At 34.0% G+C, this 17,599-nt stretch overlaps 1 protein-coding gene across 2 annotated transcripts; it reads right to left on the bottom strand.

Annotated features, from left to right (window-relative positions):
- Positions 1 to 988: 988 nt before the first annotated feature.
- LOC140765326 (protein SCO1 homolog 1, mitochondrial) lies at positions 989 to 14,495 on the bottom strand. Of its 2 annotated transcripts, none has more exons than XM_073104359.1 (8): positions 14,360 to 14,495; positions 14,040 to 14,116; positions 11,970 to 12,146; positions 11,707 to 11,797; positions 6,862 to 7,074; positions 3,699 to 3,788; positions 3,381 to 3,513; positions 989 to 1,320 (listed from the first exon to the last, which is right to left on the bottom strand). In XM_073104359.1, exons 2-8 carry the CDS (start codon positions 14,100 to 14,102, stop codon positions 1,215 to 1,217), a joined length of 873 nt encoding a protein of 290 aa, XP_072960460.1. In that variant the 5' UTR covers positions 14,103 to 14,116; positions 14,360 to 14,495; the 3' UTR covers positions 989 to 1,214. The 2 variants fall into 2 exon arrangements, with proteins under 2 accessions (XP_072960460.1, XP_072960459.1); XM_073104358.1 differs by having other exon boundaries at positions 14,273 to 14,413.
- Between the last annotated feature and the right edge of the window lie 3,104 nt (positions 14,496 to 17,599).

Here is a 17,599-nt window from a genome sequence, read left to right as displayed (position 1 = left end):
TTCGAGCAGAGAACTCGTCAAAGCATATTCCGGAGCAACAAGAGAAAGAGAGCTTCCAATGCTTCTAAATCTCTGAGAGGGAGTTTCGAAGGCTCGTCAAGTCTCTGCTACTATATTCTCTCCAAAATAGCCACCGAAAAATACCAAACAGACAGTATCTCAGTAGTATCCATCTTCCAAACAAATTCTGCTATCGTTGACCTGCGTTTGAATCTTAGTATTATCCATTTTCCCTTTTCTTTTTTTTAAGTCTGAGCTAACGTTTGAGGCTTTTCTTGTGATAAGTTGGGATTGAGGAGCCAGTTCGAACTGACTCGAGTTAGAGCTCGATTTTGATTGTAATTTTGAGCCGTGCCAAGCCCAACTCAGCTCAGTTGAGCTCGTCTCTACACACCGCCCCTAGTTAGAGGAGGTTAAATCTTAAAGTCACCTTGGATTAGCCATGGACCTTTGCCCTCAATTAGTGAGTGGGGCACATAATCTTAGACAAAGAACTATCAAGCTTAGCAATTAAAATGTCATGTGAAGTGTTCTTTAGTGATTTTAATTCGTATATAAAACATTCATTCTATCAGAGGCTTTCTATACGGCAACAATGGCGTACAGTGATATTTGTTTGATGGTATCAATCAAGTTTGCAAAGTATAGAGTAAGATTTGGGCAACTCGACAATGAGAAATAATGCCATAGAGCAAGATCCCAGTCACTAATCCCATCAACCACTGAGAAAAGAGTATTATTCATAGCAAGTTGTCCTCTCTGTAGAACCACAAATTATCATTAAACTGCAACTGTGCTTTAAACACAAAAGATTCTTTGGCAATCTAGTCCAAAATTCCCAAAGAATTTTCCCTATCAGGGACAAAACTAAGAGATAGAAACTAGAAAGAAAAAAGCTTTTTAAAATAATATGGAAATCTGTAATGGATTTAATCAAAGAAATGGTAATACCCTTTGGTTCAATGTAAAGATTGGTCTCATATGCATCTTACTCATAAATCTATAAGTCGGCACTGCTTGACACAGTCCATTTATTAAAGAAAAAGGTTACCGGAAGAAGAAATTGTGGGAAGCTAAGTAGCTTAAGGAATTCCTCCACTCTATATGCCGCCACCGCATTCCAAAGATGGTATTCCATACCATCACTTACATAGATGGGCAGAGAAAGATTAAGAGATCGCAGTCTAGGGAATTAATAATGTCTTCACAAATCTCTATTTGTGCTCTGTTATTGCTTTTATTATGCCTTCAGCAAGTGCATCTGTGTCGTAGTTTTTACCAAAAAATTTGACGAACTCCATTTTTGGGTTCATCAAGTACCTGAAAGTAGATAAGCATAAAATCAGCGTAGCAAAACTCTGTCAAACAAAATCTCCAATCAGTTAAAAAGAATTGAAAAGATTTTACAATGCATTAAAGTAGAGAAAGCTGCAGATTAATTGAGACAACATTTTATGGACTTAATTGATTACCTTAGAACCAGCAAGCACTATGAGTTACTTCCATTCCCTTTAAGGACTATATGTACTAACAATCTGCTGTAACTTTAGCATCATTTGGGGCAGATAAGGTAAAGAAAAAAAAAAGTAATGACTTTACACATCTAACAGATCGATTATTCAATCATATCATCGTCGGCAATCACATAATACTAGTTTGTAACTATCAATTTGATATATAATTATATACCTTCCAAATTTTATGCTTTTTAAAGCTTGTTTAATTGTCAAGGCAAATAAGGATTAGATCAAGATTAAAGAAAAAAACTTAATGACAATATACATGTCAACTACTAGAGCAATTCAATCATACCATCATCTGCTTTCACATAACACTAGTACTGCATTGATATGTAATTATAATATATCAATTTATATATTCTAATTTTTATGCTTTTTAAAGTTTTTCTAAACATCAAGTAAATTTGGTTTTAAATGAACCTTTATCTATCAAATCTGCTAATTATCTCTCATAAAGCATTTTTATTTAAAACATAACTATGACAATATGACATAATAATATTATTTCACAAAGAAAAAGATGAACAATTAATTTTGTTTCCTTAGCACTGAACAAATAAATGCATTTCGATATATATTGAAGTGTGGATCTCCCATTCATGAAGATTTAATTACTGAATCACTTTTTAACAGTGTTAAGCATCCAACTAGATAATGAATTTCTAGTCCTAGCATAAGCTTATCATGGCATTTAAGTAGGACTGCCAAGGAAAAATCTCCAGATTTAGGTGTGAAAAACAATACCTTTTGATTTGTGTCCTAACTTGAAAATTAAAAATCAAGACAATAATCTACAAGTTCAGATTAAAAAATTATAATATTTAATGAGGAAGATAGGCCATTTAGAATCTTTTCATTTAATGGATATATATCTACTACATGCATGTTATGCTCTACTCTTTTTCTCAGCTTTGAATTGACCAGCTTGGTTTGAACAGAGAAGTATTAAATCATAAATTTAGGAGGCTGCATAGGAAAAGTATGTGACAATGCTAATTCTTAGGATAAAAAAGGGGGTTGTCGCTAAATGTAGAACACTGATGTGTCATACAGTACAAAAATAAATTCCAAACATGGATAGTTACTCCTTGCCTCCAAAGTCTTATATGTCTCTCTACATGTCATTTATTAGTCTATCTTCCCTTTCAGTCTAATCCAAAGAACTGTACTATTACAAAAATCCAAGTGTTGCCACCATAATTTCTACAGATCTTTTGGAAGAATTTATTCAGCTATCAACATCAGAATTCTGACTGTTTTCAGTTATTCATTAAATTCTGCATCATCGTCTAGATATGTGGTAAATATTGTTGCTTCCTGCTTTCAAACATAGACCCGTACTGTGATACTGGAACCTTTAAGATAGCTCATCATCCATAATATTGTTTTTTAAGAACTCACAAGAACCCACCAAAATGAAATCAGGTTACTTCATGTAAATGCAGTGAGTTTATAGAGTCCACTGAAAGTGAGAACACAGGAATGTGACAGCGGTAATGTTCTATAAGGAATTCTCTTCCCAGGAGTCCAGGGTTGTCAAAGGATTGCCTACATGTCCAAAGGAATAAAATCCTTGCAAAAGGTTCTTGGCTTAGAAGACTCACCAAAGGTTTCCCTTGGAATAAAGGCATTCGGTTCCTCCTCTAATTGTTACATATTTTAAAATTTGCACCCAATACCTAAGCAAGCATATCATGGTGTCTTCTATATGGAGGAAGCCATCATTGTCAATCAATCATAAGAACATTAGAAGGAAAGAGGTAGTGGATTAGTAGATTTGTTTTGGAAAGAAAAGAGAGAATCAAGGAGGGAAAATTTATGCAAAAAGTATTAAAATGAAGAGCACAGAGAAATACATACATGACAATGGAGTGATCAACAAGGTAATCAGAATCTTCCTCCTCTGTCTTCATATAATAAACTCTGTATGCACGAGCAACTTGTCTTATCTCCTCTGTTGTACCAGTTAAGCCAATTAACTCTGGATGAAATTCTGCAAAACATTTTCTATTCCATTAGTCTTCATTACACAAATAAAAGTAGTACAATTTTGGTGCATATAAAAGAGGTCTGATTAATAACATATGCTTTGGGAAGCTCTAAGCATCATATTCCACTTTTAGCAAAATGCCCAAAGTTGCAATCCACAGTACCAAAAATTGAGTATAGAAAACACACCTTTCACATAATCATTGACTTGCTCAACGGTATCTCTCTCAGGGTCAACCGTAATGAAAACAGGTACAATTTCTATCCTTGACTTTTCTTCTGCAATAAATAGAACAATGATGCACTTTTCTTACACCAGATAGTAGATATGAACCAAGACAAGAGGAAAAGAAGAATTCCAATTATTCTGTTAATGATTCTGAAAGTAAACACTAAATTTATAACCAGAAAATTTTGCAAGCGCTTACAAACACCAAATAGTAGATATGAACCCAAACAAGAGGAGAAGAAGAATTGCAATGGTTCTGTTAATGATTCTGAAAGTAAACTTATAACCAGAAAATTTTGCATGCGCTTACAAACACCAAACAGTAGATATCAACCAAAACAAGAGCAAAAGAAGAATTATAATGGTTTTGTCAATGATTCTGAAAGTATAATTTTGTAACTAGAAAAATATGCAAATGACAATAGGCATTTATTGTGATGCATGAGAATATAAAGAAAAAGTATCCCTGACACAACAGAATTTGCAAGTGTATGTCAATACTTGATGAAGTTTGCACGAGCCTTTCAACAATTAAAATGTTAAATGAACTACTGTGTCCTAGAAAGGAGATAAAGTAGCTTTATTCCCCAATGTTCTGAGTTGTTCCATACTACTTATCTTTGAGGAAATAGGATATGGACAAACTTGGTTTTCTAAAAAAGCAAAAAGATACTAATCCAAGGATTACTATGCATCGAAGTGCACCGCTACTAGCTCAACATGGTGTGTGCTGAGTAGAATGCTGGTGGCACATTACCAAGGCCTTGGCATGCCCTTAATTAGACATTTACAGCTTTTTATAGCTTAAACTAGGTCTTAATGGCTAAATGTCTTTTGGCCTTAGATATAGGTATAGCATATCCAAATTGTGTAGAAACAGCAAAATAAGTCATCATCAAGTCATAAAAGTGTCGTAGAGTTAAAAGTTGCATACATGTTATCAAGTAGAAATTGAATTTCAAAGTAGATCAATACCTAGAATGCAGATCTATTTTTAAGTCATATAACAATTAGACGATTCGATGATTTTCTCCAAATCTTTTTTAGATTTGCTTTTTAATTGGAGTGTGCTGCTTTTATCCAGATCTATTTTAAGGCAGATTTGCTTTTATCCATGGATTTCGATGCAACGGAGTGTGCCGCTACTAGCTCGGCATGTCCTGCTGCCACATTAGCAAGGCCTTAGCATGCCTTTAATTTGACATTTACACAGCTTTTTATAGCTAGTACGAATCGTTCAAAGTAAGAGATAGTCAACCAACTAGTACTAATGATGATACTGATATACATGCTCGTGAGATCCATGGTTCGCCGGATCAGCCGATCTCGATACGGATCGGTCAATCCATGACCGATCCCAACACACTCTCTCTCTCTTTCACTCTTTCTTCTCACACTCTCTTTCTTTCTTTCACTCTTCTTTTCTTTTTTTCTCTCCTTACCATATAACTGTTGTTGCTCTCATGAAGAGATCTAGCTCCGGTGAATTCCGACAAATTCCTATATATATTTTTTTATTTCTCTTTTAGTTTTTTTTTATTTCTTCGATTCTCCCTTTTTCTTCTCTTTTCTTCTTCTTTTTCTTTTTCTCCTTTACCGCACCATGGTTTCTTCTTCTTCTCCTTTACTGTATCATGGTTTTTCTTTCTTTTGTTTGATTTTCTTCCACTCACTCTCTTTCTAAGTTCTTCTTTTCAATTTTTATTGCACAATAGTTTTTCCTTCTTTATTTTCTTATTTTTGATAAACTTTTTTCTAAATTTTTAGAAGTTTTCCTACATTTTTAAATAATATTTAGAGTTTTATGTAATTAAAAAGTCCGATCTAATCCAGATGACTAATATAGCTGAAACAGCCAATATGGCCCATCCAGCCAATATGTATCACTTTTTCAGAAGGCCAATCCTAATTTTCCGAACCTTGGTGAGATCATCCCTTATATACTTGTTGAGAAAAGTCAAAAATGTATAAAAATTAAAGAAAAGGAAACTAAGAATGTACATACATATCAACGACGTCATCATGAGTATATTATTATTCATGATTATGATACATCGAGTATTTATTATTTGAAGCCATCACAATATCCATATATTAGTTATTATCCTTAGTACCTTCAGAGACAAGATTCATATGGTGATTATTATCTTCCTCAAACACAATAAGATCCATATAATATAACTAGTATGATGCAATCATTTTTTGGAGCACCAAGACCTACACATCATTAGTTATAAATTTATAATAATTATGATGATAAAGGCTAAGAATTTACGAGAGCCAGCTTAGTATTTATCAAAGTTTCGACTTTTGCGTAATTTATATATTCTTAAGATTTTAGGCTTCATATGTGAGTAATTTTTATTTTCTTATTATTTTCTTATTTTTTTTAAATTTTAGAAATTTTTCTAAATTTCTAAATAATATTTAAAATTTTACGTAATTAAAAAATAGTATGATTCTATACAAGCAACTAATACAGCCAATATATATCGTTTTTCCGAACACCCTATCCCGATCATGATGCCAAGTTTCCAAACCTTAACTGGCACAACAATCTTTTCTTTTATCTCTTTATCCTAGGATAAATAGTTCTAATAAAAAGGTGGAACCGGATTGCTTTATCTCACTTTTATCTTTTAATACTTGACCTGTAAAAGGGTTAGACCGAAAATAGATTATCCCCAGTTATTCCACTTGCAAACAGAGAATAGCAGTCCTAGATGAATCAAGGAGACAGTTAAACAGGTTGCATTTAAAGGTCACGTCAAATGCAAGTGTGCTTGTACATATAGTTACATGAATAAACGTTCCCTACACATACAAGTTTTGCTAGCACAAAGACAAAAGTTAGTAACAAAAGAGTAGATTTACAACTTCCTAGCAGCGGACTTCTAAGTCTAATGGTTTCTAAAAATATCAATATTTTCCCAATCTATTATTTATGTACTATGCCACCGGGAAAACATAGAAAGTGCAAATTTAACAGTAACATGTCACCTAGGAGAAAATTTAAGCAAGAATAAATTACAAGTTTGGAAGAATGAGAATTATTAACAGCACAACCTAATCCAACCAATGATTCTTTCCACTTTCCAGACACATAATGGGATAGTAACTTACTAATCTTATCAACAGCAAGAGCCATTTTTTGAAGTTCATCTGGACAAATATCTGGGCAGTGTGTAAAGCCAAAATAAAGCAGTGTCCACTTTCCAAAGAAGTCCTTGTCAGTAACAGTTTTGCCCACATGGTTCAGAAGCTTGAAAGGGCCACCTATAGCAGCAGTGCCAACAGATGGTCCTTGCTTTACTGTAGTTGATCTAGTCTTCAATTCTGGTAAAAGAAAGAGGACAATTTGGAAGATAGCAGTAATGCCTAATGCAGCAAATAGTAAATACAAGATATTTCATAACAGTCACATTTGGAATTTGACCTTATTATGCTTACTAGATGAGTTAGGTTCTTATAGTAGAATATAAGCTTTCTGAGATGCATAAGTCAATTTATTGAAGGAGAAAAAAAACAAAATAAATGAGTTGTCAATTCATATCGATAGAGTTGTCAAAACTATGAATCAAGAAGGAAGAGTAAAGTAAGTACCAGAAAACAATTTACTTTCTAAAGTGAAAGATCTCCATGAAAACTGTCACAGTACCAGTACAATTCTCTACTTCAAAGCAGCATGAAATGTAAAAGGTATGAAGGATAACACTGGTCCTCACCAAGCAGCATTGTTAATTCATCAACTATTCTAAAAGTTTACGTTGTTAGAAAATGATGGCTTTTATCTCAAGATTCTAAGAGATCTCCAGGCACGTGCAGCACTGTTCTTTTTCCCTCTCAGAGACAAAATGAGTGATATTTTTTTTACGATTTCGTCAGGGAAAGATCCCATAAGACTGATTCTTGTCCAACGAGCCCATCATCTCCTACTCCCTCCTTAATCTTTTTATTTTTAGAAACTTACCTCGTCAGAGCCATCACCGCCGGAGTCGATCACCAGGGAGTAGACAGAGTGAGAGACTAACACCAAAAGTATCACAGATGAGTCCTCTTCCACCTTCTTCAATTAATTTTAGCCCTTGGTGTCCGTGGGTGGCTATACTATGAGATCTTGCTTCACCGCCTTCGGCACTGGCCCCGTCCACCATTTTGGACGAGTTTCCTACCTTGTGGAGAATCTCTTGCCATCATTTATTGGAGCATTGAGGCTTAAGGATTGATTTCACCCACCACCATAGTCTACGGCCATGGATGGTGTGCCTCTCATTGTTGGCCCCTTCGGTCAACTACTCTCCACTTCATGTGGCTTGCCGGAGTCGCGTCAACATTTTGGTGTCGACAATTTGAATTGCTGACAGTGGAATAACCAACGGTTGTCTCCCTTGCATCCCTATCTTTGTCCTCCTAAGGAGGATGAAGAGCTTTGTGTGTATATTTTTGGATTAGTGGGTTATGGTGGATGACTTGGTTGGAGTCTTTAGATCACAACACATGTGTAGTCTAACCCAAACCCAATTTAGGGTTTGGGTGAACTAGGCTTGGGCTAGGGTAGACCCAACCCTTAGTTTTGGTTGGGTTTGGGCCTTGGCCCAACCCAAATTCAAATATTTAGGTGGGCTGCAGTTCAACATCCAAGCTTTGGGTTCAATTTGGCCCATTTATAATTAAATTAGATTTTTCTTTCAGAAATTAGATATTAGTTAAATTAATTATTATATTTCTGTGTGCAAATTAATTATTATATACTATCTACAAAATATATGATTTAGTACATTACTATACTCCGTGTAAATAGAAGTTGAAATGATCTTGAATATTAATGAAAAAACATAGTTGATACATCGTAAAACTTTAAGAACAGACCCAGGCTAGATATTCTTCGTATATCTCCCTATGGTAATTCAAATTTACCTTGAAATCTAGAAAATAGACATAATTAACATATGATCCATTTAGGTGACTCTAGCATAATTAAATAACAGTCCAGGGGACAAACATATTCCTAATGATTATATAATCCATTTAGGCAACTCTAACGCAATTAGAAAATAGTCTTAAATTAAACCAAAAATCTCCATAGGGTGACTCTAATCTCTCTGTATGGTTAGTAGAAAAGACCAATGGATGGCCTTGCCTACACAGGGCGTGTCGGTCAGCACTTGCTATGCCGGCTGCATACTAGCACGTGGCACGAGGGGTGCCACATGGTACCCCTCCTAATAGCTTCGCCGCTCGCCATTGATCTCGTCGTTGAGCTACCCATCGCCCAAGCTCACGTCAGGTGTCCTAGCCCGATGGAGGAAGAAAGATTATTTTCAAGTTGTAGATTAGATTCGCAACTTAAGTTTTTAACCGATAATCCTCTCTCTCTCTCTCTCTCTCTCTCTCTCTCTCTCTCTCTCTCTCTCTCTCTCCTCCCTCGGGTTAGGGCACCCGACGCGAGCTCGAGCGACGACGAAGGCAAGCGGCGACAACAAAGACGAATATGAGTATCCTTTAATTTTTTTCTCTCCTTCTCTTACGCACGGTCTGTGCTTGTGGCACGACTATCGTTGGAAAAGACAGATTGAGTTTATCACGTAGTGATACCTTTTGGTAACCCTAGCCTGATCATTTATAAGAAAAAGACTCGAGCGCAACTCAAGATGAATTCTAGTTAATGTGGATCCATAAGCCCAATCTTAAACTATGATGGGTTTGACATTATTAAGATTGAGAAGGTTTGCATAATGAAACAAAGTATGATATTAGCTTGTTAATTACATTTATGGCTTATGCTTATTATTCATATCATGAGTTTGTTGGCTATTATTTTTAATTATTGAGCTTCAGTTTCTATCTCATATTAGATAAATATTCATTTTCTAGCTCGTGAGTGGATTCACTCACTAAGCTAAAATTGATAGCTTATTAAACACTTTATATTTCAGATGCTAATTAGCGTAGCGTGACAAATGAACAGAGGCACTAGGGCTCTATCTCTAGTTAGGATTTTGGGTCTTTGCACCTTCAATTGTAGTAGTGGTTTTTAATTTTGAATTAGAAAGTTAAATGTTGATTAAGTGATAATTGGAAGACATGATTGTGTAATTTGGGTATGTTATGAAGGTTTTTGAGTTTTGAGTTATTAAATAAATTGAGTTTTATTATATTATGGATAATTAGTTAAAACTTCATATATCTCAAACCTATTGGGATATATGATCGATCATGATTGTTATCCTGCGTCGTGATAGCGAGTACCAAGGTAATCTAGCATTTTTAACATATAAAAAATAAATAATAAATAATAATTATAGACTAATATAGCATATATAAATATTTTAATAATAATTTATGTATGTGTGTATATATGTATGTATATGTATATATATACAAAGGGAGAGCATGATAGTTAAGTGCAAGGTGGTAAATTAGGCTCCCAATGCAAATAGAGGAAAAAAACAAACAAACAAACAAAAATAGAAGCAAAAGAAAAGAAGAGAAAAATGAGGAGATGGAAGAGCACGTCCTCCCCGCTCTTGTGAGTCTCTCTCTCTTATTAATTTAAGATAGGTATATGACTACTCCAGCCTTGTGTCAGTCGCATTGCGGGTTTGCAGGGCGACTTGTGCAAGTGCTACCAAGGTGGCTGCCAAAAAGCATTTTAAAACTATAACTCCAAGTATTCTTTTTGTGCTAGCATGCCTAGATAGATAGGAAAGTTAAAAGATAACCCACCAAGCTTGGGGGAAAATAAGATCAAACCCACTTAAAAGGTGAGAGAAAGAAAGTGCAATATCCACCACAAAAAAGAGGAGGAAGAAGGACAAAAGGATAAATTCAAGATACTCAACAAAATTATTATTTCTCAAAATGTTCAAATGTTTTTTCTACTTTTTTGGAATTCTTATCAACTCTACATATAGAGATAATGAGATTGCATCAAATCACAAATTGATCTCATTAAGATTTTTCCCATTTTGATATATAACCAAACTGGAACTCTTTTGACTTAAAAATCAATCAAATTCTAACAATACTTACCTTAAAGCAAACTAATAATCAAATCTCCTAAATTTTTAGGAGTTTTAATTAAATTGGTTACTCTAAAATCAAATCAGATAATAATACATCCAAAAAATTTTATATATAATTCCCATCACAGAGAAACTTTGCCAACGGTAGAAGTGGTAGGTTGGTGAAGAGATAGGAGGGAGATTAGGATAGAGAGAATAGAGAGAAGATAAGAGGCAATGCAAAAAATCAATAATCCAATAGCATTCTGATTTTGGCTGCTATCCACACCTTTATAGAGGCTAACCAACAAGCCCTAATAACAATAATTAACCCTAATCCTAGTGAAATCTTGCCGATCGCGTTCGAACGTGCACAATCACATTTGGACGCACAAAAGGCATTCTCTGTATATGCGAACGCGATACAGGCGTTCGAACGCGGCATTCGAATACGCCCGACCGCATTCAAACGCATATTTTGCGTTCTCTATTTTTGCGAACCTGATACAGGCGTTCACAAGGGCGTTCCAACGCGACCCCTTTCACGTTCGAACGCGACCTGCAGGAATTTTATTTTAATGAAAATAAACAACTAATACAATAAGAAAAGACTCTAACTAAATGTATCAGAAATGTGATGGAGATATATTTTCATATCTCAAAACACAACATATAAGGCAGATGGACATCAAGAAGGCAACAGGGTTCTGTCAGAATGTGACAAGAGATTCATCCTAACACACCATAAGGTCTATATATCACCATCACAGAAAGCACCTTGGGAAAACTGCCGAGGACTTATACTGGCTATCAAGTGAAGTACTACATGCTCTAATTGAAGTATTATGAAAACTCAACAGAATTAATTCATTATCTTTCATAAATCACTTGATATGAAGTAAAAACTAAAAAGTATCACAAAGGTTCTAATTAAAAAATCTATTTACTCACCACAGTAATCTACCTTCAATGTGTTTTTTCTTTTCTCTATCATAGTAAACTATAAGTCCTCCTCCAGTCATGACAAGCAAAAGAAGACTCAACCACGAGACAGGCTGCAAAATATCAACTAATGAGTTAGTTATTATCAAACAACTTGAAATGGCTGGGAGCACAAACAAAAGCAAATAAAGATGAATAGTGATGAAGACCTCCAACTTGAGAGGGATATGAGAATAAAATTTCATCTTTACAAAGAACCACTTAAATACACAAGGTATTAATTACCGCTCCACGGACAGGCTTTTTAGAATCTTGTTTTTGATCTGATTCATCAGTCCTTTTCCCCTCATTAGAATCAACTGGTGGTGATATTTTTGCGTTGCTTTGTTCTGAAGTTGTAGAAGCACTAGCTAAATATCGAAATGAGATAGAATATTCCCCAACTCTTGATGAAGGAGTAACCTGTGTAAGACATTGAAACTGAATTAAGTCTTATTTTCATAATGTTTAAAATGGGGAAAGTTTCAAAAATACCCCCACTACATTGTGGGCTTTTAATGGTGAGAACCCTACCTTATCTCCTTTTCTTAAAAAACCCCTGTGTTTTGCAAAATATCCAAATAACACCCTATTATTACCATCTCAATGTGACATGAGAACAAAAGAGGTTCAAAAATCAATTTTCTTTGTACAAGGGCTAAAAATGAATCACTTATTTTTCCTAATGTTACTATATCTAAATTTCAGCAACATGAGCAAACAGTTTGAATACCAATGACATATGAACAATTTGGAACTAAAAACACAAAAGTTAGAAAGGAAGAATTGAAACAAAAAGGGATTTTGCATACATACCCTTTGAAAATCCAATATATACTTGTGTCCCTCTAAATTTGATATTTACATGTATACCCTTCAAAATACACCAGTTTTGCATGTATACATGTTAAAACCCTCATTGTTTGCATGGGGATTTTGAAGTTAACTAATTGTTAAAATTTGAATAATTTTAGATATAAAAAGATGAAATTATCCTTATTCTAGTTTTCATAAATTTTTCTTAGTTAAGGTATTATTTCTTTTTTCTATTAAATTACTGAGATTTATGCAAATAGGATATATTTTGATTTTTGAGGGCTATACACGTAAATATCAACTTTAGAGGGGCATATGAGCAAATAAAGGATTTTTAAAGATATACACGAAAAAGACCCAAGAAAATATTATATGATTGTTAGTGTAAAACCATTACATATGAGTTCATTATAGGTGTTGAGGAAGATAACCTAGAAATTTTAGAAGTATCACCACTATGAATAAGATCTAATGTAAATTTCTAGATTTTTCTAGATTCTTATATGTTAAGGTGAGATAAGTTAAAATTAACCCAAGATGTTAAATAGATATTTTTATAAAAGGCAGGGTTTTTTAGAAAAAGTGATACAATAGGTTTGAACCAAAATAACTCATAAGAATTTTCTACATAAAATCAAAGACATTAATCCTATCAGTTAAAAGATATATTCTATCTAACTCATATATGGCTTGAAATCAATTAAAATATACCAAATTTAATCTTAAGCTTGAGTTTCTTTCTAAAAGTTATGATTTATTACTCCTGATCAATAATATCCGGTAAGGTAGTTTGGCAAGACATTTGAGTATGCAAATACATTTCCAATAATCATAATGAAATCAAAACTTTAAAAGCTCATAAACTAGTAATTTAAGGAGAAAAAGGCTAATTAAAACATGTTTCCTGTCATTTATATGTTTGTTAGGATCATTACATGCTAACATGCACTGCAAAGTAGCAACACTGGTCACTATCGAGCTATAAATGAAGAATAATAAGCTCTTGTGAGTTGCAATTACCTAGTCTACTATTGTCTATATGAAAGTTTCCTGTCCAAACCGAAGGATTTTATTAATTTAAAGGGGCTAAAAACACAACCTTTAGGATCAACTGCACTCTCAGTAGAATCTTTTCTTTTTACAATAGTATCTATCTTCCAAACTGAAGAACCGATTCCCAATGGTACCAGACTCAAATCAGAACCCAGGGAAAAAAAATAGTGGAGGCAACCTTTAGGATCCCTCCAAAGTTAGGAATAAGAGGAGATGAATTTCTCGCCCATTAAGAGCAATAGTAGTCATGTAAATTTAAACGTTTAACACTAATCCTCCACTTAGTAGAACTTTGATGACACTCCCAGCTGATAATGATAAAAAAAGTTTCAAATGATATTTAATATAAGATATATCAAAACAAGGATGGAGAGAAATCGCATGTATTAAAAGATAAACTAGTAAAAACAAGCTAATTGAATGAATATTAGAAGAATATCGTGTAACCTGAGGAAAGCTTCTTCTAGCTGGCGGTCCCAATAATCTTTGAAATCCTTTCAACCTGATCATCGCTTTCACTAAGCCTGAGTGAAGAATAAACCATGTAAGTCCTCAAATTCACAAGATAGCCTTGCGCAATCCATGGAAATAATGTAGCAGAAGGGGAAAAGATATAAAGAAGTTGAGAAAGAGAAGATCAAAGGAGACAACAGATTCCCTAGCTACAATCAGATACCCACAGCAAGCATGTACCACCATGAAAGAGAAATAATCAAGGCGGAGGTTCTCGCCGCCGCCGAAAGTTAGGGGAAAAGAGATCAGTGCACCTCAGTCGAAGAGAGAGAGACCGACGACACTCGCGTCAGCGTAACTCCGCCGACTCCAATAGAGAAAGAGGCGGTAGGGGAGAAAATGGACCAAATATTGCTAAATACTAGGGTAAATTACAAATGGGCACACATGGTTTTACCTAAAATAACTATTCTAAACTCCTTTTACACCCATGGACCACGTTCTTCCCTCTTGAAATATTTTTCTAAGTCAAGAATACCGCTCTTTATTAGAATAATAGCTAAATATTAAAATAGTTATATTCTAGAATATAAATATTATTTATTATAATAACATCTTATACCACACATTAATCTAATTATTAATTTACCCTTGATTTAATTCAAAGTTCTCTTAAATATCCTATCATAATTCATTATTCCTCTTTCATCTCTTACAAATATCTTATCATTATTTTATCATAATTTATCTTTTTTTCTTTTTCCCAAACATCTTATCAAAATAGTATCATAATTCATCACTCATCTCTCCTCTCTCCTCTCTCCTCTCTCCTCTCTCCTCTTTTCTAAACAACTCTCCTCTCTCTCAAATATCTTATCATAATTCATCATTTCTCTCTCTCTCAAACACTTATAATACATAATACCAACGATAGTTATGCCACAAGCACGGACCGTGCCAATCACTGGCTGGCACGGCACAGTACGTGCTGCAGCACTTGTCGATCATGCTATAAGAGAGGGAGAGAAAAAGATAAGGGACTAGTCACCTTTGCCATCACCATCGTTGCTCATTGAGGCAATGGATCCGCAACTTAAATTTGTAATCTCTCTCTCTCTCTCTCTCAACCTTTCTTCTTCCCTCCCTCCCTCTCGTTAGGGCACCCAACAAAGGTGCGAGCTCGGGTGACGACAACTTGGTGAATGGTGAGCGGCGATGGCAAGCTTAATAATAAGGTCAATGGCAAGCGACAAAGCTACTATGAGGGGTGCTGTGCGGCACCTCTCGTGCCACGTGCTAGTATGCATGGCCATCCATGCATAATACCACCTCATATAATAATAATAATAATAATACTAATAATACTTTTTGAATGTATTAATTTTCATGGAAGGATAAATTACTAACCTTTATACCTTTTAAGTTAAATTTTATTTATTTAGTATAAAATAAAAAATATTGCAACTAATCATAAATATTATATTATTAAGCAATTTTGTAATATATATACTTAATTTTAAGAATTTACTATTAAAATAATATTTAAAGAATTTTACAAATCACATCTTATATTTTGCCTATTTTGTAATCCACACCCCATTTTGAAAATTTTATAACCCTACTGTTTTTTTTTTTGTCTATAATTATATAAAGATTGAACACTCTAAGGTTATTTTGACCGACTAACATCGACTAAATTACTCAAATACCCCTCCTACCCTGCTCTCCCTGCCCTCTCCTCTCTACCTCTCCCTTGAAGAAGATAGGGGTAATTTAGATATTTATAAATTATTATGTATATTATTACATAGAGTGTTAAATAAGAATTATAGGAAAAAAGGAGGATCGAATTACAAAATCCTCACAAACAAGGTATGAATCACAAAATAAGTAAAATATAAGGTTTGATTTATAAAATTTCTTAATATTTATTATTATTATTATTATTATTATTATTCAATATTATTTTTAAAAATCTATATATACTTTAATTACAAATATAAATATAATTTAAAATTCTAGTTGTATGGAGCCGTTAGACTAAGAACCCAAGTCACAAGCCCACATCCTCACATCTATCATCATCATTGCACACTACAAAATCAATAGCACATAGCTTTATGGATGCCCTGATCTTACGTTGGGTACTGGTAGGTCTACAACCCTAAGTCCCAATTATAGTTTAAGATCATCCTATGTCTAGTTTTCGTAACTAACGGTATTACACCTATTCAAGCTAGTGCACGTAATAGCCTAATAGTCCCCTTCTATCCTAACAACCTTTGGCATTGATCAAAATAAAATATAAATACTATATACACTCTACCCCCAATCTTGGGTTGGGCAGATAAACAAACATTGCAAGATGCGACATAACTACATGGCATTACTTGCAGGTAGTACAGTGATTAATGTCATCAATTATATGACATACAAATCGAAGTTATCATACTCAGAAATACACCAAATAATCCATGCATAATTATAAAATAGTAAAATAAATATAATTATGTTGATTTATAAATAAATATCTATATATATATATGATATGAATGCGATGAAATCATAAAATAAAATATCACTTCAGTACTATATTATTCCTAGACTATGGAGAATTCGAAAATATAACCACAAGTCTACATTAATCCATGAACAATAACTACGAGTTTAGATAGATCCACCTAAAAATTCGTACATTTATTATGGTATAGTAGTAATAATGGTATGGTACGTTATTAGATGTAATTAATCCAATTAACCTCAAATTTATCACTCCACTAATTATTATCAATTTAAAGTAGATAAATAGACAATATTTAACTAACTACTTTGTTAAATACGAAAGCATGCTTTATATGATTAACAATATTCAAATAGAGCTAATTCTCTATTAAGAGCAATTAGTAGTGATACTCTAGACTATAGAGTCTAATTTAGTATTATGGATTTATAACAAATATTGTAACTAAATAAAATACCCTCTAAAGATGATAAACAATTAAAGCTCAAGTTTGACACGAATAGGTTAAAGTAAATTACCACAATTTAAAGAACAATTAAACCACTTAGACCAACCTAAAACCCAAAGCAATGGGCTGGGCTACAACCAGCCCAAAGATTACAACATTAACCTACCAAGGTTGGGTCCAAAACCCAAACAAGCCAAGATTGCACTTGCGCTGGGTCATGCTGATACGATCTTCCCTTTTGGCTAAGGTTCGATCTCTTTCAATTCTCAGATCTAGATTGGATCTGCCACGGAACTTTGTAAATAGATCTCGAAAGATGCCGTCGTCGGATCATCGTGAGATTTTGATATGTGGTAGCCCCGGAAAAGAGCTTTCCAAAAAAATCAAATTTTAGGCGAATCGGATGCAGGCATTCATAGCGCATTCAAACGCACAATTCACACTCTCTAGATGTGTGAACGTGATGTAGGCGTTCACAACCGCATTCGAACGCACTCCACCTGCGTTCGAACGCGACTTATAGAAAACTTATTTTCTTAAAAATTAAACATTGAAACAAAAAACAAAGACACCCCTAAAATGTAT

Source organism: Typha angustifolia, chromosome 8, assembly GCF_048772165.1.
Source record: "Typha angustifolia cultivar Huaian chromosome 8, ASM4877216v1, whole genome shotgun sequence".
NCBI classification, from domain to species: Eukaryota; Viridiplantae; Streptophyta; class Magnoliopsida; order Poales; family Typhaceae; genus Typha; species Typha angustifolia.
Note: the sequence above shows the minus strand (reverse complement) of the source record. Positions and strands in the feature narration are given on the sequence as shown.